At 42.5% G+C, this 21,600-nt stretch overlaps 1 protein-coding gene across 1 annotated transcript in view; it reads left to right on the top strand.

Annotated features, from left to right (window-relative positions):
* ADGRA3 (adhesion G protein-coupled receptor A3) overlaps window positions 1-21,600 on the top strand; it is a gene marked incomplete at its 5' end in the record, with an annotated part of 118,762 nt that overhangs the window by 55,406 nt on the left and 41,756 nt on the right. The window contains 6 exons of the mRNA XM_025205586.1: window positions 799-870; window positions 8,717-8,788; window positions 9,892-9,963; window positions 10,446-10,606; window positions 12,162-12,375; window positions 20,293-20,457. Coding sequence (XP_025061371.1) covers window positions 799-870; window positions 8,717-8,788; window positions 9,892-9,963; window positions 10,446-10,606; window positions 12,162-12,375; window positions 20,293-20,457 — 756 coding nt within the window. The remainder of the gene's footprint in view (window positions 1-798; window positions 871-8,716; window positions 8,789-9,891; window positions 9,964-10,445; window positions 10,607-12,161; window positions 12,376-20,292; window positions 20,458-21,600) is intronic.

Here is a 21,600-nt window from a genome sequence, read left to right as displayed (position 1 = left end):
GCCCCCCTGCCTCCAGTGGTGGGTCCTGCCCCTTGCTTCTGCCGTGCTGCACCGCAGCTGTGCTGCACCACACTTCTCCTGGCAGGCATGCGGGGCTCTGGCTTCAGTTCCTGTATGCCTTCTGGTTAAAGGCCCCTGTGCTGAAGTTCGAGCCCTCCGCACTAGGCCAGGAGCCGCTCAACTGTAGCTGCTTTCCCAGAGCAGCACGGTATGGCAGGAGCAAATTCAGGATCCTCCACTGGAGGCAGAAGGCGCAGAGCAGCACCTGGCTGCAGCTGCACTGGAAACAGCCCACTGGAAGCTGCACGCACTGGCCGGGACTGGGCTGTGAGTGCCGATGGGAGCCCAGCACAGGCTGTCCCGGCACAAGTGAGTGGGGCTTGGTCCTATGTGGAGTGCCGCAGGGTAGCCGTGGGCCAGATCCAGTTACCTGGCAGGCTGGATCTGGCCCGTGGGCTGTATTTTGCCCATCCTTGGCTTATAGTGTGTTCCTTTTCCCTTGAAAACAATTGATGGCCTATTTAAAGACAGACAGAAGCTGTGTATATGCCTTTTTAATAGAAAAATGCAAAAACCATTAATACATTTTCAGACTTCTGGAAATCTTATCCAGTACCAGAAGAAGCAGAGTTATTTTCTGTTTCAGAAGAATTAGAGGTATATTCTCTGTCTTCTGGCAGTTTAGATCCTAGGGTAGCTTACTTGTAATATAAAATATCCAATTATGCATATTAAATTTCATTCCCACGGCTATACATTTTAAATTCTAATTTTTTGCCCTTTTTTTTTTTTTAACAGGGACCTTAAGAACAATCTTATTAGTACTATAGATCCAGGAGCTTTTCTGGAGCTTTCATCTCTTAAAAAACTGTGAGTATCATGTTTTAGATACAATTTTTTTTCAGGTTCCAGAGTTAGTTGGAGGGTCTGGTAGGTTAAAGACAAAAGCACCATGTGTTTTGCAAGAAGAATCATTCAGGGGCCATAAACATTGGTGACTTCATGTTGCTTTTTTGGAGCTGCTTGTTAGACCCAGGTTTGTGCATCTGTTCTGTCAATAGTGTAGCCGTCACTGTCTGTGTTATAGTAGCTTGAGACATTGGTGGCTTCATATTCATTCCAAGAGCTTTGATGTCATCAAATCATTATCCTTGTTAAATACGTTAAACATTTCATGGTGACTCTCTTCAGAAGGTTATAGAACAGGGGTCGGCAAAATATGGCCTGTGGGCTGGATCTGACCTCCCAACAAATTGAATCCAGCCCATGGGCAGGCATTCACCAAGTTATTGCATCCAGTCCATAGCTGCCCCCATAGTGTTCTGCATGGGGCTGAGCCCTGCCCACTTCTGCTCACGGCAGCCCACACTGTCACTGCCTGCTCCAGCTCTAGCCGCCCTTCACCCACTTGGCTGCCTGCAGGTGGCTGCTCATCACCACACTGGGCAGGCAGAGTGGGTGGGAGGTGGCCCGGAGCTGGAGTCCCACACGCTGGGACATGAGCCACCCACCTGGAACGCCTCTCCCTTCCTTATCCCTCCACAGCTGTCCCTACAGCTTCCCCATGTTACCTGCTGCCTGGAACAACACAGCAGGGTCAGGAGGAGGAGCTGCTGCCAGGCAGCTGTGGCAGCAGCCCCACTGAGAAACTCTACATATTGGCTAGGGTAGTTCTTTCTAGTGGGTAGAAGTGCTGTGGAGGCAGCCACGGGCCAGATGTGGGGGAGCAGGCCACACCTGCACAACACTGCCCAGATGAGTTCTGCTGCACCCCCCCCACACCAGCCACACATCCTGCCACCACTCCTACAAACACAATGTACAAGAGTCAGACTTCATTTTGAACTATAATGCAATATCCTGCTCAAAAAAAACCGGGACAAAAAATATTTTTTGAAAAAAAATTAAAATATGTTATAGTACATGTTTGACTTTTAGTATATGAATGGTTTTTATCTGTAATTTGTTAAAATGATATTTTCTGAAAGATTTTTTGTGTAGCCCTTGACAGCTCACCAAAACTCATTAAGTGGCCCTCCAGCTAAAATAATTGCCCACCCCTGTTACAGAAGAACACTAATTCCATAGTTACTAATATTATACTAAAAGTTACAGTGCTTGTTAATGTCATTTCACTGAAAGATGTACCAACATTTTCATTATCACATTTTCTGGGATTTACATCTTGATTGAAAAAAATCTGCTTCAAGCTTTAACTTGGAAATGAAAAGTTCAGCATAAGGACCATCCATTTTTTTTTTCTTGCTCTGGATTTTTAAAATATCCAAAACATTTTTTAAAGTTATACATCTTTGTGTGATGTTATTCTTGGTCTTTGGGAGATACCTAGCTACTGTGGACTACCAGTGCTATAGAAATACCTAGGTAATTTTTAATTATTTAATGTTAGAGGCAGTATATAAATTTGTCCATAAGGCCTCAGTTTATGGTTTGAATGCTTTCCTGAGTTGGAAGGCACTTTTTCAATGTCAGGAATATATATGAAAGTTCTTATGAATATAAAAGGTTATACAGCACTGCTATAATACTAGGGAATTACACTAAGCCACCGACTCGGGGAAAAAGAGGTGGATGAGGTACTCTTTAAGGAGGTGACAAAATTATGTAAAGGTTATGAGATGTTACTGATGGGGCACTTCAGTTTTCTGGATATCTGCTGGAAGAACAGCACAGCGAAACATAAAATGACAGTGTCTAACTTACATGGAGGACAGCATTCTGTTCCAAGAGGATAAGGATGCAACTAGGGGATCATTTATTTTGGATCTTGTCCTGACCAACAGGGATAAATTGATGGAAGGGTGTGAAGGCAATTTGAGAAGAAATTATCACAATATGATAAAATTTATGCTTCTGAGATGGGGAAAGGGTAAGATAAAGAGAATTAAGATGCTAGATTTCAAATAGGCAGATTTTAACCAACTCAATGAATAGGTGTGGTGCTATGGGAAGACAGACTAAAGAATAAAGGTACCTGGAGGACTAGAAGTTTCTAAAGGGCACAGTATTGGAAGCCCAACAGCTAACTGTTCTGATATCATGGACACACAAGAAGAATGCTAAAGAGACCAAAGTGGTTGCACAGGATGCTTCTAGTCCAAAAGGAAAGCATACAGGCAACGGAAAGATAGGCAAGTCACTAAGGAAACATACCAGAAAATAGCAAGAACTTGCAGGGACAAACTCAGGAAGGCAAAGGTAAAAAAAAAAATGAGCTTAATTTTGCAGGGGAGTTTAAGGACAATAAGAGACAGTTCTATAAGTATGTTGGCCAGAAAATAAACACCCAGGAAGCTGTGGGTTCACTGTTAACCAAACCAGGGCAAATTCTTAACATAAGATCCAAAAAAGCAGAGCTACTCAACAGCTACTTCACCATAGTCTTCACAAAAAAGCTCAAGTTACAGCCAGACACCTTATAAAGTTTATTTGGATATGGAAGGGGATGAGCTGAGGGATGAGATTAACTTCTACCAGCTCCTTCAGTACCCTGGTACGAAGTTAATCAGGCCCTGCAAATTTGAATTCATTCACACCCATTGAAAGCTCCCTGATCGTTTCTTTTATCATCTCTGAGCATTTGGCAATGATATTTATGAAACTGTGGGAGATATATGAGGTACCAAAGGACTAGAAAAAGGTCAACCTATTGCTCCTTTAAAAAAAGGAGGACCCAGGGAACTACAGGCTAGTTAGCCTCATTTCAATACCTGGGATGTTACTGGAGGATATCATAAGGATATCACTTACAAGCATCTGGAGGAAGAAAGGCTAATCACAACCAGCCATCATGGGTTTACTATAATGATGAATAAATATATTCTCCTCCATTGACTAACTACTTGGGCAGATAAAGGGAATGTTGTTGCTATAGTATATCTGGACTTCAGAAAGTTTTTGACAAGATCCTGCATGAACTTTTCATAAACAGATTGGAGAAAAGTGGGCTGGACAAAGCCAAGATTAAATGGGTAATTTTAAATGGATGCATGTCAGAATAACAGGAAGTTTCAAGTGGAGTGTCATGGGTGTTTGTCCTGGGCCCACTGTTGTTCAACATATATATTGAGGATTTGGATGATGGAATTAATTGCTGCTTGAACAAATTTGCAGAAGATCTTAAATTGGGAAGGCTTGTAAACAAGTTGGAGGGCAGGAGCACGTTTCAGAAGGACCTTGACACATTGGAAAGCTGGGCTAGAGTTAACAGGATGAAGTTCAGTGCTGACAGATGCAAGGTGCTACATCTCAGGAGATAATAAAAAGTGCAAATACAAGATGGGTGACCCCTAGCTGGATGGCAGTGCTATGGAGAAGGATTTTGGAGTCTTGGTGGATGACAGCCTCACTATGAGTCTGCATGTGATGCAGCTGTACAAGAGGCAAATGCAGTTTTGGGATACATCAATAGAAATATTAGGTGCAAGATGTGGAAGGTGATAATGCCTCTCTACTTAGCGCTGGTTAGGCATCACCTAGAGTATTGTGTGCAGTTTTTGGTTCCACATTTTAAAAAGGACCTGAAGAAGTTAGAGGGGGTTCAAAGGTGGGCAACAAAAATGATAAAGGGCTTGTGGCAGACATACAAGGAGAGGATGGCAGACATACGGGGAGAGGTTGAAGGACATAGGTGTTAGGGGTGTGCGAAGTGGGCCCTATTTGATTCAGATTTGGCCTGAATTGGGGACAGTGATTCGATTAATTGATTTGGATCACTCTCCCCGATTCAATTTGGCTGAACCCGAATAAAGATTCGATGCTGATTCGGAGAATCAGCAATTCAGACATAGACACAGCTTTAAATGTTTTTTCTACATACCTCGAAGTACCAGCACAGCTTGTGAACACTGTGATGCTGGGGTAGATGGAGCATCCTGCAGGAGTGTGGGGAGGGGGCCCTCCATGTTCTTGGCGGCAGGTCCACTGGGGAGCAAGCTGGGGGGCTCCCCACATCCCCCCTGGCTTGGTGATCGGCCGTGGAGGGACCCTGGGTGCTCCCCCAGACCCAGGAAGCACCAGTTACTGAGCTGGGGCAGCTCAGGGGATCCCCCTATGCACTCCCCGGCAGACCTGGAAGTGGACCGGAAGTGCTTCTGGTTCACTTCCGGGTCTGCTGCCAAGTGTGTTGGGGACCACCCTGTGCTTCTGTAGTACACTTCATGCACCTCAGCATCACAGCATTCACAAGCTGCCTGCTACCTAGAGGTATGTAGAGAAAACATTTAAAGCTGTGTCTGTCCGAATCTCCGAATTGATTCAGAGGGTTCTAATTTGATTTGGAGAGATTAAAGGGTTCTCTGATTTGATTCGGATTCAGAGAATTGCCCACCGAATTGTGCCAAATTGAATTGGGGACCGAAGCTTCACGCAGTCCATGGTTACCTTGCAAAACATGATAGTAGTTTTCAGTATCTGAAGAACTGCCCTAAAAAAGAGGAAAGCACCTCTTTCTTGTTGCAGTGAACAGCATATGGACACATGGCTTAAAATTGCAGCATAGTAGGTTTAGGTTGGATATCAGGAAAAACTTCTTCACTATTAGAACAGTGGATTAATAGAATATATTGACTAGGGAAGCTGTGGAATCTCCATCATTGGAGGTGTTCAAGAAGATGTTGGATAAGCATTGGTCATGGATGATTTTAGGAATAGCTGGGCCTATGATGCAGTATAGATATTTTCCATGCTCTGGTCTTTGCTGTTTGCCACATGGGGCCAGGAAGGATTTTTTTTCTTTTTTTTTTTTTTTCACCTCCCTCTAAAGCTTTGGATGTTGGCTGCAGTGAAGGCTGGGGATTTTGACTGGTGCGTGCCAGTGTTCCAGCTGGGACTTAAACCTGTATCTTCCTGGCTAGAGGGCCTTACCCCTTTGTTGAGGGTCAGACTGATTGCCATATTTGGAGTTAGGAATTAATTTTACCCCCGGTCAGGTTGTTACAGGCTGGGAGTTTTTGCCTTCCTTTCTAGTGGGGTATGTAGCCTTCATCCCTGGATCTCTCTAGCATATTTTAACCACCTTTGCAGCAGTGGGATGTTAGCCACCATGGTTCCTTCACCTTATTTTGGCAGGTTAAGGTATTATGGTTTGTGCTTGTGTCAGGGTCAACTGTAGTTTTGCACTGGATTTGTATAGACTGGTTTGGATAGGGATGCTTCTACCCCATGCAGGGGGTTGGACTCGATGACATCTGGCGGTCCTTTCCACCCCTACTTTTATGATTCTTTGAACAATTATGGGGATTTAACACAGGAAGCTTTCAGGTACCGGTTAAATGCTTATGCATTTAAAATGCAAGCATTTGTAATAATTAACTGGCTCTGAGAGCTAACTTATTTTAGGAGCTTAGGAACTTTAAGCTGTTTATATAACATAAAGGGAAACTGCATGACATTTGCAATGACCCCACTCACCCATCTACAGTGCAGTTCACTGTGATGATAGGAAACTGATGCCTTCATTCTTTGGGTTGTACAGGGATCTGTACAGCTGCCATAAGCATTCAAGTGCCATTCAGTTATTACATGTTGTTTTTTATTAATGCAACCACTCCCACTATTAAGATGTGAATGAATTCAAGAGATCAGTCCTTAGGTGGAGAATAACTGGTTCAATTTCAACTTGGACAAGACTGAAATGGTGGTGGCTAGTAGCTTTACTCAGTTTGGCTAAGTAGTTATATAACATCACAGAGCTATAGTAGAGCTGTTTGAACCTTAATGCAGAGACTGGACAAGGAGAGGAGCTTGAATTATTGGTGCAGGATGGAAAATCTGATGCTAATAGGGATAGTAGAAAGATGATCAAATAGGTTTCATGACTGGAGAGAGAGAAATAAAAGTATAGCTATTCTGGACCTCTAAGGTTCGATTCAGATGTGAATAGAGATTTCTGGAATATTAGAAAAGTTAAGTATTGTTGAGAATGTTGCTGTTATGGGGAACTCCAAATTCCCAGATTCATAGTATTTTTTTGTCCGGTATATAACAATAGGGTCCAGATAATCCTGCATATGATAGCTGGCCCTCCTCTACCAGGAAGTATTACAATTAACAAGAGGGCAAACCATTTCACAGTTGGCCATGAACAGATGTTTATTTCCACCAGCAGAAATGTTCCATCTCACCAGTAGAAATCCTTCTGAGGGAGGGAGCAGTACAGACATTCATTCTGCACCACCCTCCTTCCCCTCCTTTCTGCAACTTTCTGAGTCTGGGGAAGGTGAGTGAAGTAGGTACTGGAGAAGCAGGGAAATAATTCCTGCATGTGCCCCAGATCAGGATCTAGGGAGGAGGTGAGAGGAGCAGCCTCTGCTACTCTGCTGTTAGTCTCCAGAATAGAGTGGAGAGAGTACCAGGGCAAAAGCCCTAGCCCCTTCCCTAAACTGGGTCAGGCCCAGCTTTGAGAAGATGCAGGAAGCAGTTACAACTGCTTCTCTCTCCTGGGACCAGCCCAGGAAAGGAGAGGAGCAGCTGTTGCTGCTCCTAGCTGCTTCCCCAAGCTAGGAGTTTTGCCGCTCCCTTCCCCTCCCAGAAGTCAATATGGGAATTCTGGTGTGAGAAGCAGTTGGGAAGCAGCTGGCAGCTGCCTTCTCCCTTGCCCTCCAGTTCCACAGCGGGGGGCAGGAGGGGAGGAAGAAACTGGTGCCACCTTCTTCAAATTGAGGTGACCCTGGTTGTGGGAAGGCACAGGAACCTTTGCCCTGGCTCTATTCCGTCAGAATGAGTTAAGCCAGGGGAAGTGTACAGACATTCAGTTTCCTAGGACAAAATCTTCCTGCAGCGATTTCACCCTAGCTGTTCCTGGGTTGTTTTTCTCCCAGAGCAGCCTTTTTTGCTCGGGGGGAAAAAAGTTTGAATGTCTGTAAAGGTTTTGTTCCTAGTGGGAGTATGGGGATTCTCCAAGTAGAAACTGAATATCTGAACATAGCCTTGGTTTAATAAATAGCGACGCCCTTATAGAACAGTAGATCTTTAAAAAAATAGCCTTGAATTGGATGATCACATGTTCCTGTAGTAAATTAAAAGATAAAGAAGAATAATGGCCATACCAATTGATTTCATAAAATGGCAAACTGAGAAATTAAAGTCTGTAAAGTTAACTTGACAGGAAAGTACAAGGACTTGAATATGGAGGAAACTTGTAAATTGTGTCCTCCAACCAAGGAGGAAAAATGTGTCATGAAAGTCAGAATAAAGCACTTAAGAACCAGAGGGTTTCTTAATTGTGGAGTAATCTTCTGGAGGATATTAGTATGTATAAAGGTTATCTTTGGGAAATACTGTGACACTTCTTCTTTGCCACAGTGTTCCCCATAAAATAGACACAACATCAAAAATCATTCCACCTGTCCCTGATTCACAGTCACACCATTACCTGTCACAAATAGCTTTCTTTTTTACCCCCAAAACAGAGAGGATGGAAAACCTATAAAGGTCATTACAGGAATTTTCTGCTATTTCCATTTTATGCAAAAGGTGCTGAGATACTGTATGTAGTTGGATAGCACTCACTCAGTGTTACTGAGAGCCAGAGGTAGACATTTTGTCCTTCTAGCCTCTTAAATGTTTGAGGATCTTCAAATAAATTAATTGATTGTTTTTTGAGTTTCCCAAAATTCTAATAATGGTAAATAATGTGTACTTTCTTGTGAGTGTGTGGTGAGAACAATTCACTTTTTGGTTTTTCTCCTCATAGAGACTTGACTAACAACCGAATAGGCTGTCTCAATGGAGATATATTTAGAGGGCTCGTAAACCTTATTAGATTGTAAGTATAATTTTATTGTACATATCTGAGAGAGAAATTATAATTCTGATTAAATTCAGTTTTTTCTTATGTCCATTGGGACTACTCCCGTACTTCAGTCTGTTGCCAAATCAGGGTCAGAGAAGTTATGTTCTTAAGGCCATGCAACTTGCTACTCAGTGGGTGCATCTACACATGCAGTTAATGCACAGTAAACTTTCCTTGAGAGAGCGTCTGCACTATACCTGAAGCAAATTTGCTTCTGAATGGAGCAATTCAGGGCAGGGCTACTCCTCCTCTGCTCTGTTCCCCTATAGCAGCCAGGGGGTTCTCTAGGCTTCCCTGGGGGCTCTAGGCTCCCAGCCCTGGGCTGGCAGGGGGCACTTGGGTCAGACCTGGGCTCCGGAGGGTGTGGGGGGTGCTGTCCTGCCTCCTGGGCATCTCTTTCCCAGCCCCATGTCCTGATCAGGACACTTTCCCAGATTGGGACTGGGGGCTGGGAAACAGCTGTGAGGGAGGGGGACAGTTCCCCTGCTGCCTGGGCTGACTGAGCGGCATTGTGCACTATTTACAGGTAGTAGAAAACCATGCGTTAACTTAATTTACTGCACGGTAGCTGCTGTGAATGGTTAAATGGTGATGACTTATTGTGCAGTAGATTAGTCTACTGTGCAGTAAACCATTTTATGTAGACACACCCAGTAGCAGGTATCAAATAAATAACCATTTCATTGCTCCACCTGACACACCACATGCTCTCCTAGTGTGGAAAGTACAGGATTTTTTTTTTTTCGGTGCTAAATCATTTTAACCAAGCAACATTTTTTATTTGAATAATTGTTCTTAAACTCATAGCTGTTTTTGCCTAAAAGCAGCACTGGGAATGCAGGAGAAGAGTGCATTTTTGATACTGGGGTTCTTTAATTGGGCCATCAGAATATTAAGTCTGATATTTAATATTTTATAGACTGCACTTATATGCCCATTTATTGGTATTACATAAATTACTTTTTAAAAACAAGAAAATGTTTTTGAAGGAGAAAATTTATTTTTAATTGCATAATTAGAAACATCAAATTAATTTTTTTACGAAAAATAGCTAAATTCCTTTTTTTAATTCCTAGAAATCTTTCAGGAAATTTATTTTCTTCATTAACACAAGGAACATTTGATCATCTTGGGTCACTGAAGTCTTTGTAAGTAAACTTTGATTTTCATATAATTTGTGTAATCCTGTGCGTTTGTTTTCCATGCGTTTGAAGAACAGATTTAAAAAAAAATCATTGTGGCATATTTCAGTGTTTATTCTTCAATTAAAAAAAATTAAAACTATGAACAGTAGTCTGGATTCTGGCTGACAGATTATCATGTAAACTTTCAGTCCCAACCTGATATTGTAAATGTTCTTTCAGTTAGCCAGACTATTTATGTGCTAGTCTGTCATAGTTAAAATTCTCACATTTTTGATGAATGAAAACACAAAAATTAATTAATTGAAATCCACGGCTAAATACTCCGATCTGTTTCTTAACATGCAGTAAACCCAGAGTGTAACATTCTTAACTCTTTGTAATTAGTTAATTGTTGTGATTATGTGTAGTAAATCACAAAGCTGTTAGAATGGTCTAACTTGAAAATCACAACAATTAACTAATAATCTGTTTTTTGTGTACTGCAGAGAATTTCAGACTGATTACCTTCTGTGTGATTGTAACCTGTTATGGATACATCAGTGGTTAAAAGAAAGAAATATAACTGTACGTGAAACTAAATGTGCCTATCCCAAGTCATTGCAGGCCCAACCTGTAACAGGTGTGAAACCAGAGCTTCTGACGTGTGGTAAGAATTCTAGACAAAGGATGCTGGTTAAAAGTGAACGCATGCTGCATTTTGCTTGTGTTTATTAATATTTTCCTTTCATTTCAATTATATTGTAGTGAATCATTTTCTCAGGCTAGTCAACAGATTGTGGTTTTCAGGCTTTCTTCCTAAAAGTAGAGAGAAACTAATTAGTTGAGGTTATAGGTCCATAGAAGTCTGTGGTCTTGTAATGATTTAATCTTTGGAGAGCCAGTCCTATCAGGAGAAATTCTCTTGAGTGGGATTAGCAATTAAAGTTGACTTCTGATAACAACAATAGGAAAGAGAACCAAGTTATGCAAAATCTTCCAAGTCTAATACCATAATAATTGAAAGAAAAAAGATTATCCTGTTCAGTCCCCTCTTAATTTTCCTCGGAGATCACATAGTCCAAGGAATAGTCTAATAAGACGTGTGAAGGATCATGGAAAGAAGTTGTAAAATCTAAAAGAGAAATTAGGAGCAGTAATGGCCCTCCTTTGTGCTAATTGTCTGTTTCAGAGCTCGGTGCTCAAGGGAGAAAACATAAAAGAAACTGCTCTCCAGACTTTTTGAAAGAATATTAAGGCGTATAGTAGCATCCCTACTATTATCTTTGGATGATCCTCAGAAAGGAAAAGCAAAAGAAATCAAGTAGACTTGACATGTAAAAGACTTGAAATATTTTCCCATCAGGCTCAGAAAAAGACTCTTTCATACTTTTGAACACAGAAGTAGAAATCACTTTTAAAGCTGAATAGGAATTTCCAGTTGAGACATTTTAAAGTTGTTGGAATCCCTCTGTACTGGGTGCAAGGTAATGTTTAAGGATGCTAACCAGCACATTTTCCAGTACAATCTTTTCCTAGTCTGGACAGGGCTAATGCATTTGTGGGAGTTGAAGACTTCATAGGAAAGTTGCTTTCTGCTTAGTCAAATATCGAAAAATGCAGAAATTTCAGTTGTTTTTAAACTGCTTACTAGTTTAATTCAGGACCAACTCTTCTGAATGACTGGGTTTGTCTGTGGACAGATTTTGAGATCGTGGGGCTTGTCTTGAGTCAGAAATGAGTTACCAAGATTAAGTTCTTCGCCATCCATGTTAAATTAAGTAAACTACTGTCTTATCTATTGGTGTTTTCAACATAAGATTGAAGATGAGGACTCCTTAGGAATTAGCATAGGAACAGCTTCTCTAACTTATTAAGTTGACTGAATATACACAACTGAAAAATAAGATTTATCTCATTGGAAGTCATGTTAAGATGCGTGAGTCTCTTTGAAACAGTTTTACTCAAATGCTGTTAGTTGTTTTAAAATAGACTAAAATCAAGGTCTGTTTTAGCATTATTTATAGCGAATCATAAAGCTATTAGAAATGAACCAAGTATTTGACTATATCAATGTTTGTTCTCTCTGAAACAGATTTATTTATTTTGAATTAATATTAGAAACTGATTTTAATGCAGTTCATTTTATAATGCATAGTATGTAGCTATATTTTAAATAATAATCTGATTTTTGTTGTTGTTTTTGTCTATTTCTTGGATTCTAGAATCACCTCTTGAATTACCATCTTTCTACATGACTCCATCTCATCGTCAGGTTGTCTTTGAGGGAGATAGTCTACCCTTCCAGTGTATGGCTTCATATATTGATCAAGACATGCAGGTGTTGTGGTATCAGGATGGGAAGATAGTTGAAACTGATGAATCCCAGGGTATTTTTGTTGAAAAAAACATGGTTCATAACTGCTCATTAATAGCAAGGTAAATTTGTAAGGGAGACGCTTCCTTTTTCACTTTAATGTCAAGTAACATTTTTTTTCTCAATTGCTCCCCCCCCACCTCCCTTTAAAGAAGAAAAACACAGGAAACCATGGGTTTTGCCTTGCAGGCTGTTAGAGTTCCAGCGTGCAAGGGGTTACTTGGAACGGGGTGGGGGAATAAGAAGAGAGCGATCAGGCAAGGGGCGACGTGTGCATGTACGTGTTCACAAATGCACGCGACAGCCAGGCAGCGGAGTGGAGATCAGCTCCCCGCAGGTATGTATGGGGGGAGGGGTAATTGGTGATGTGGAGGAGGGTTTCTGTGCCCACAGCAGGCACACAGCCCACTGGCAGAACCCAGTGCGGGAGGGCAGAGTGGTGTGGTGAGACTCATTGCCACTGCTAGGACCCCCGTGCCAGCCATGCCACTAGCAGCGTGAGGAGTGATGAACCGGGTGGGCCATGTAGCCCTCATCTACTGCCAGCTGCTTGTGCACCGGACCACAGCTCTGTCCCAGAGGGGAGTTGGTGTGGCAGGCAGTGCGGGCTGCTTGAGGGGACAGATTTTGATGGCAGCCGGGCCATAGTGGCAGGGTAGTGGCTGGCGGTGGGAGGAGATAAGGAAAATGGCCACAGGGCCGGGAGCAGGCAAGATGCAGCTGCTGGGGTCTGTAGCCCTGGCAACTTAGGGCACCTTCTGGCAAAACTGTGGTGGTCAAGGGGCTGCAGGTTGGGAGTGAGGGGCACTGGTGGGGATGGGGCTGCAGGTCAGGAGTGAGGGGCACCAGCAGTGCTGGGGGCAGTGGGGGCTGCAGACCAGGAGTGAAGGGCAGCAGTGGGGATTGGGGGGCTGTGGGCTGGGAGTGAGGGGCACTGTCAGGGCTGGGGAGACTGTGGCTTGGAAGTGAGGGACAATGTCATAGGCAGGGGCAGGGCACTGGCATATCAGGGCTGCTCAGCACCATATAGACAGCCGCAGCTGGGCTCATCCTGGTGAGTGAAGGGGGCAAGGAGAGCTCTGACTTTCCATGATAAAAACAAAATCAGATGCCAAAATATATAGGTGTCTTGAATTTATTATAATGATCAAGGCACTGGTAGGCTTCCAAATTGCTTTAAAATTGTAAATATATAAATAAAACATTGTGTTCAGTCAATAGATATAGATATAGTGGTGTTTCATTTTAATCACAGAAAAATGTGGATTTTGGGGAGGGGTTTAATCAGAGAATTTTGGACTTTTTAACAGAGAAAATTAGGATCCCTGTTAATTATTACTTCTCCTTAAGTAATTGTCCATAAACATATTCCTTCTAGTGGATGTGACTTATGCTCTGCTGTCTTGACCAAGCTTTTTTTGCTTCAGGAGTCCCCATAGTGTATACCATAGCCCCACCTTTCCCTGTCCTCTATGTTGAGGGAGTAATGGACTGCATGTACTTCCTGCTCCTTTGTCCCTGCTGGGTTATGCTCTTCCATTTGCTCCCCATGCAACAGAAGCCAGTGTGAAGAGGTATCCTCAGTCTGATGAAACGGCACCTTCTCCCTAACCCAGTCCAGGCAGAAGGCATATTGCATGTGAGAAGCAAATTTAGGAACCCACTTCTCCTTATTATGATTGGAAGAGGAGATCCCGTCCACCCTGAAAACCCTTCCTATTCAATGAGGGAGTAAAGACACCCAAGACCTTGTGGCCCTTGTGGGCAGCAGACAAGGCTCACAGAGCATCAGGATCTTCAGCCCTGGCACCACCCCAGCCTTGACACTTATTGCCCCTGAGGGATTTCAGCATCTCAGAGGGGCCCAGATCATGATATACTAGTGCCTCCCAGGACTTGCAGCTTAGAGTGGTGGGGACATCCTGGTGTGGAGCCACTTTGGTCACAATTCCTTCTACCCTGCATGACCAAGGCCTGGTAATTAAAGGACCTAGGACATTGCCACATTTCTCTGTGATAATGGAAACAGGTGGCTCCATCAGCCTGGTGTGTATTGTGATTCTTCCAGTCCCACCAAAGTAGGTCACACTTGCCGTCTCTTACTTTCATAGATCTTTCAGCAGTGAAAATGCTCTCTGGCTCTGGACCCATATTGATGGGTCCAGTATCTCCATCCTCCAACACAGGATATCTGCTACCTCTGACACAGCTGTTATCCTCAGTACTGACCAAGCCTTCCTTATGTGAATACAAATCAGGGTCCTCTTCAAGCACCAGGTGTCCAACTTGTCCAGTACCTATTTACTGTAGACGCTCATCCAAGAAATTCCATACAGACTGGCTTACAGCATCTTTCAAATGGTTTTGGCTATGGGGTTTCCAATGACTCGGAGGTTCTGTTGACATCATGGACCTCTACTCAGAGACATTTTTATTTCTCCCCAAATGGTCATGAATGATCTCTGTTGATAATCAGGACCTATCTTCCTCTCATGCAGCTTTGGTGCAGTTTGTACCCTAGGCTTTAGAGGACATTGACGGTTTCCAAGAACTCATGAAAAGGGTATCATAAATGCCAAAAAGTTCCCAGAGGAAGTTTTGGAACAATGCATTCCTTAGCATGTATATTATATCAAGTGAGTCCAATGTGGCTAGGTCTTAGTCAAGTATAATGAACCCAGCCAGTCCTCACTTTTCAGGGACCCATCTCGCAGGAGTCTGCTTCAGGTGGAGGTACAGTGCCTCTTAGCAATCGGTGCTATAGAAAAAAATTCTGTATTCTAGATGAAAGGGGTTTTACAGCAGTTACTTTGTTATGCCAAAAAGAAAAGGCAGTTGGCAACTTAACCTTAAGCATAAAGTTGTATACATACATTTGTACCTTAAGCATAAAGCTGAATACATACATTTGTAAACTCAGGTTCAAAATGGTTGCTCTGATTGCAGTCTGGGAAACTGCATTGTACCTTTCAACATGCAGGATATATATATACCTCCACATTTACACTAAGACACTCCCATAGTCACAGAACCATAGAAAATTAGAGTTGAAAGCACCTTGGGAGGTCATCTAGTCCAACCCCCTACTTAAAGCAGGACTATTCCCAACTATATCATCCCAGCCAAGGCTTTGTCTAGCTTGGTCTTAAAAACCTCCAAGGATGGAGATTCCATAACCTCTCTTGGTAACCTGTTCCAGTGTTTCACTGCAAGGGTAGTAAGAGTTTTTCCTAGTATCTAACTACATTTCCCTTTCTGCAACTTGACACCATTGCTCCTTGTTCTTCCATCTGCCACCAACAAGAGCAGTCTAGCTCCACTCTTCAGGTACCTGAAGGCTGCTATTAAATCCCCCCCTCAGTCTTCTCTTTTTCAGACTAAATAAGCCCAGTTTCCTCAGCCACTCCTCAGAAATCACGTGTCCCATCCCCCTGACCATTTTTGTTATCCTCTGCTGGACTCTCCAGTTTGTCTACATCCTTTCTGTAGTGGATGGCCCAAAACTGGACACAGTACTCCAGATGTGGCCTCACCGGTGCCAAATGGGGGGGGAATAATCACTTCCCTCAATCTGCTGGGAACTCTCCTACTAATGCAGCCCAGTGTGCCGTTGGCGTTCTTTGCAGCAAGGGCACACTGTTGGCTCATATTCAGCTTATTGTCCATCTCCAGGTTTTTTTCTGCAGAGCCTGTACTGGTGCATGGGATTATTCCATCCTAAGTGCAGAACTTTGCACTTGTTTTTATTGAACCTCATGAGATTTCTTTTGGTCCAGTCTCCAATTTGCCAAGGTCTCTCTAAAACCTAGCCCTATCCTTCAGCATATCTACTACTCCTCCCAGGTTGGTGTCATCTGCAACCTTGCTGAGGGTGCACTCCATCCCATCCTCCCTGTCTTTGATGAGGATATTGAACAAAACCAGCCCTAGGATCAACCATGGAAATGTCAAGACAGCTACTAATGCAAGATCCTGCTGTGTGACCTCACCATAGTCTTATTGGTTTTGGTGACCAGTCTTCAGAAATAGGGCATAGTAGTCTTATCCATGACTCTGAAGTACCTGAGCAAGTCACGTTGTAAATAACATACAAAGGACAATAAGCTTATTTTAGTGAGTCTCAGGAAATCAGTTTTAGTTCCAGCATTGACTGTTTAGTTCATAAAGCAGTTTTTCTCAACCTTCTTGGACTTGAGGCATCCCTCCATAAGTTTTGCAAATTGACCAGCACCCTATTTCAGAAACTGATTTATTATATTTTTTACTTCCTTACAGAGAGACCAGACAGCAGGGATGAAGGAATAGCAAAGCAGGGAGAGCCTGAGCCTGCCCTTATTTACATGTCTCCTGGCACTTCCTGTGGCAGCCTGGTTGAGAATCACTGTCATAGAGGTTTGCCTGAACTCAGGGTGTATTCCCCATGGGACTGTTCTCAAATATTAACAAAGCTCATCCTGATCAAGAGGTTTCTGTTGACAGGTATAAAAACCTGTCTGCTTTTCCTAGGGCACATGGCTTCTTGCATCTTTGTAATGCAGCAGGTTGGATTTTACCACAGCATTGTACAAGCCTTGCTGAATATGAATTATTTCCTAGGAGAAGAGCAGTTGTATCAATTGATTAAAATACTGAAATTAGTACTCTCCACACTGTCATGGTGGAAGGATCATCAGCGTCTGTCAGAGAGGATACTTTCTCTTTACAGCATCACATTAGTAACAGGTGCTTCAATGAACAGCGGTGGAGAGTACTTGGGAGTACTGCAAATACAGGTTCTCTCTTCATAAAAAGAGATTAAAAGAGATCTGTATTGGTGCGTTAGACCTCAGAGCAGGACAGAAAACTTTTGTGGCCTTCCTTCACTCTAAGGAGTGTCATGGAAAACTCCCTTGTAATGTTTTTTTATCATCACATTCTTGGCCAGACAGGGAGTTGCCATGCACAGAGGCTATCAGCTTATGATGGATAGACCACTGGGTACATCTGTCAGCAGAATCCTTACCTAGTCTCCAGAACAGAGCTGCACACTGTCTAACCAGCACAAGTGGAAGATTAACTTCTCTGTATTCCAGCAATTCTCAACCATGGTGCTGCTGCACCCTGGGGTGCTTTATGATCTGTTTGTGGCTGCCACACAGTATTAGCACTGTTAGATGTGCAAATGTAATTAACCCAATAAACCCAGAGATTTCGAATAAAAACCCATAGCGTTGAAAACATTCTGACCTGTTGTGTTCTTCTTGAGTTCTTTACAAAAATATAATTGCTCTGTTGTTTTTTCTGTAGTCATAAAGCAACTGAAAACTAAGAGGTGGCATTTTTCCAAGGGTGCCTGAAGTCTAAAAAGGTCAAGAACCACTGCTCTACTCTGTCATATTTGTGAAACTAGGTGATCTGACTGTAGACCTCTTGGCAAATTAGGTCAAAAGGAAATGTCTTTTTGCTCCAGAAGAGGGCTCAGGCCAGGTTCCCCAGACGCATTCATGATTCAGTGACAAAATCTTCTGTATGCATTCCCTCTACTCTAATTTTGTGAGTGCTCCATAGGACTAGGTCCTTGAAATACACATAGCCATACATGGCCAAGATTTCTTAAATTTCATAGATTTCATAGACGTTAAGGCTGGAAGGGACCTCGGAAGATCTTTGAGTCCAGCCCGCTGCCCAAAGGGCAAGAAGTCAGCTGCGGTCATAGGATCCCAGCAAGAGAAGCATCCAGTTTACTCTTGAAGGTGTTCAATGTAGGTGCTTGAACCACCTCCAATGGCAGGCTGTTCCAGATCTTGGGGGCTCGGACAGTAAAGAAATTCTTCCTTATGTCCAGCCTGAATCGGTCTTGCAGTAGTTGTTAACCGTTCAACCTCGTCATCCCTTGGGGTGCTCTGGTGAACAAACGTTCCCCCAGATACTATGGTCACCCCTGATAAACTTATAGGTGGCCATCAGATCACCCCTGAGCCTGCGCTTTTCCAGGCTAAAGAGCCCCATGGCTCTCAGCCTGTCGTCATTTTGTTTTTATTTTTTAATCTTCCTATCACTGTTGGTAAGAGATCCCAGAGTGCTGCCACTGCTGATTGTAGTCGTGCTAAATTAGGTTCTCCATCCAGACTTTTATTTTCTCCATTTTATAGCTTGTATGACACTCACCTGTAGAGTAAGAATGTTCCATTCAGATCAGAGAGATTCTTGGCCACAGTAGGAAGAACTAACTGAACTAGGCAGAATGGACCAGCTTGTCCTTGTCCCAGGCAACAAATATCAACGTGGCCAGATCTGCCATATCAGAAATACTAGACTACCTGCTGGATTTAAAGAATAATCAACCTTTCCATCAACTCAGCTAAGTCCTTCTGGCAGCAATCATAGCCTTCTACCTGCCCATCAAGAAATGAGCAGGTTCTTTCAGCTGGTGGGCCCTTAAGGAATCCAGAGGCGATGCAGGGTCTTTCTTTGAGTAAAGAACGGAGTTCTGCACTAGGATTGAATCTGGTCTTCACATTCCTAGTGACAGGTTTATTTGAAACCTATAGCAATGAACTTTTTCGCACTTCTCCGTGAAAATAGATTTGACGGTAACAATTACATCAGCAAGGCAAGTGCTGACACCCAAACACTCACGGAAGATCTCAGACACAAATGTGCCTTCTACTGAGATAAAGAAACTTTAAGAATTTATCAAAGCTCTTGCCCAAAATTATCACAGATTTTCATTTGGAGTAGAAAATTAACTTTCCCAAAGCTTCATTCCTTTGGTGCAGAGGTGTCTGTGCATTCATGGCATGTAAGGAGGTCACTGGCCTGTGAAAGTAAAAGTCAATTTGGAAAGTCTCCTCAGTTCTTTGAATTGATGGTTGACATCTAATATCCATCCAGAAATGATCTAAATGGATTTCAGGCCGAGTAAAACTGTACTATGAAGCCCCTAAGATGAATCCAGGGCACATTCCACCAGAGCTCTGGCTAATTCTATATTATTCCTGCATATTTCCCTAATGTCTGCAGGGCAGTTCATACCTTTACAAAGCATTGGACCATTGCTGAAATCTGGACACCTCGTCTGGTAGGAATGTTTATATGATAGTTACTCAGAGGAGAAACACCTCTGAAGTCCTTCAGTTTGATCACTTACATATTTGCATCCTACCTTCCTTTACCTCTTCCTCAGAATCAAAAATAATATAGGAAGCTGCAGCAGAAAGGAAACTGAGGAGCAGATATCCCCCTTAGTATGAGAAGAATTTGGGTTAGCTTGTACTGTATTGAGACTGCTTATGGAAAAAAGGTCTCTGGTTAAAGTGCAGAACATGACAGTCACACCAATGTAACTGGGTAGTAAGTACACTTTGAAGAATCTCAGTTTCTGAAAAGAATCTTTGTTTTCATGGGTTGATATGTAGCTCTGGGTTTTGTAATACTGTTTACAGCCTTATGTAATTAGTATGCCTTCCTATATAGTTAGGGACCTACTTAAATCGTGGTTTTGTGATTTTTGCTGAAACCGTGAAAAATGGTGGTTTCCTGCAATTTTGTGGAGAATTGCTGAGGGGGGACAAAACTTACGAGAATACAAAGAAAATGTGGCATCCCTACAGACATAGAGTGTGTGGTTTGAGAGAGACCTACTTAGAGGCTGAGGTAGTGATACAGACTCAGGGAAGGCACCAGTCAGGAAAGCGAAAGGGTTTTGGCACCATATTTTAAGAAGCCAGATGCAATGCTGCAGCAATGCTGCAGTCTGAAGATGAGTGATTGGCCTCATGGTCAGTCAGCAGCTAGGGGGATGTTCACCGTGAAAAGATCATGGAATTGGTTCTGTGCGCCGCGAGTAGCCCACGAAAATCCCTTCATGTCACCGCAATTTAGGTAGTGCCTTATATCTAGTGTCCTTTTCAAAGGACATACAGTATATCCTTTTCAAATACGGTGTAAATGCTTTTCATATATTTTGCTGAAGACTAATGCTACTTTTTTTTTCATAGCTCTTTGACAATCTCAAATATTCAAGCTGGATCCACTGGAAACTGGGGTTGTCACGTGCAGACTAGACGGGGGAATAATACAAGAGCTGTAGACATTGTGGTATTGGAGAGTTCTGCACAGTATTGCCCTCCAGAGAGGGTTGTCAACAATAAAGGAGATTTCAGGTTGGTGACAGCAACATTTGTTTCATGAAGAAGAAATTGTTATTGTTTGTTGTTCTACTTTTCAGCTAAGTCAAGGGTTGGTAACATAGATTATTGGAATTGGGGAGGCTTTGGTGGCATGTCAGAAGCCAGGGGGCTTTGCTCACACCCTTCGTGACGAGGAGCTGCACTAGGGCCAGGCAACTGGGAGCAGCACCTATATCACAGCAGGAAGGTGGGGAGAAATGGTCAGAACCCACACCTGCCTCAAACCCAGTGCACGGCACTCCAGCCCACAGCTCCAAAAAGTTGCCAACAACTCAACTAGAGTATTATGTTTTAAAGGCACCTGACTGCTAAGGCATTCTGTGTGAGGAGATGTAAAGAATTATGCCAGTTATCCTCATGAATTTAAATTACATTGAATTAGAATATGCTGAAAGAAATGCAGGCAACTAAATTGTGAATGATTAAACTTGATGTTTTAATAGATGTAATATGATTCCTGTAAGAATTACGAATGCATTATGACAATAAAAAATGATATGTTGAATTAGAGCTAGTTTAATTGAACCTAAATTTTGAGGTGGCTTGTAACGTAAACATGGTACCCGTTAGTAGAGGGTTTTTCTTCAAGATTAGGATTCTACTTCTAAATTATTAATTGTTTCCCACATACAACATCACTGCAACAGTATTAGGAAGTAAGTTTCCTTTTAAATATTAGAATAAGTATGGTGGTTACTATTTCCTTTTTATAAGTGTTTGGACTGCCAGAGGTAACGCTGATTATGTTTTGTTGGATGTTGCAGTGTATCTTGTCTTATTCTTTACTTATCCTTTCACTTGTTTTCCCTTTTCTGATCTCTGCTGCTGGTCACTCTAACAACACATTACTTCTGGATGTGCCAGCTATAACAGTTAGATTCTCTATATGTAAGGTAATTCCTTTTCTAATTTCTTTGTGTACACCTTCCTGCAGTAGTTCCTACTGAGAAACAAATCATTATTAGCATATGTCTATACTACTGCTTCTAGTAGTCTTATATTGTAATAGCTGTTTTTTCCATCTCTTTTATGATTCATTTGCTTGTGCTGTTTGGATACTTAGAACTATTGTTTTCCTTGCATTATAAACCTATTTCTTTCTTCCTGGCTGGCCCT

The sequence above is a fragment of the Alligator sinensis genome, unplaced genomic scaffold (assembly GCF_000455745.1).
Source record: "Alligator sinensis unplaced genomic scaffold, ASM45574v1 scaffold745_1, whole genome shotgun sequence".
Taxonomy (NCBI): domain Eukaryota; kingdom Metazoa; phylum Chordata; order Crocodylia; family Alligatoridae; genus Alligator; species Alligator sinensis.
This window is presented reverse-complemented; position numbering and strand designations above follow the sequence as displayed.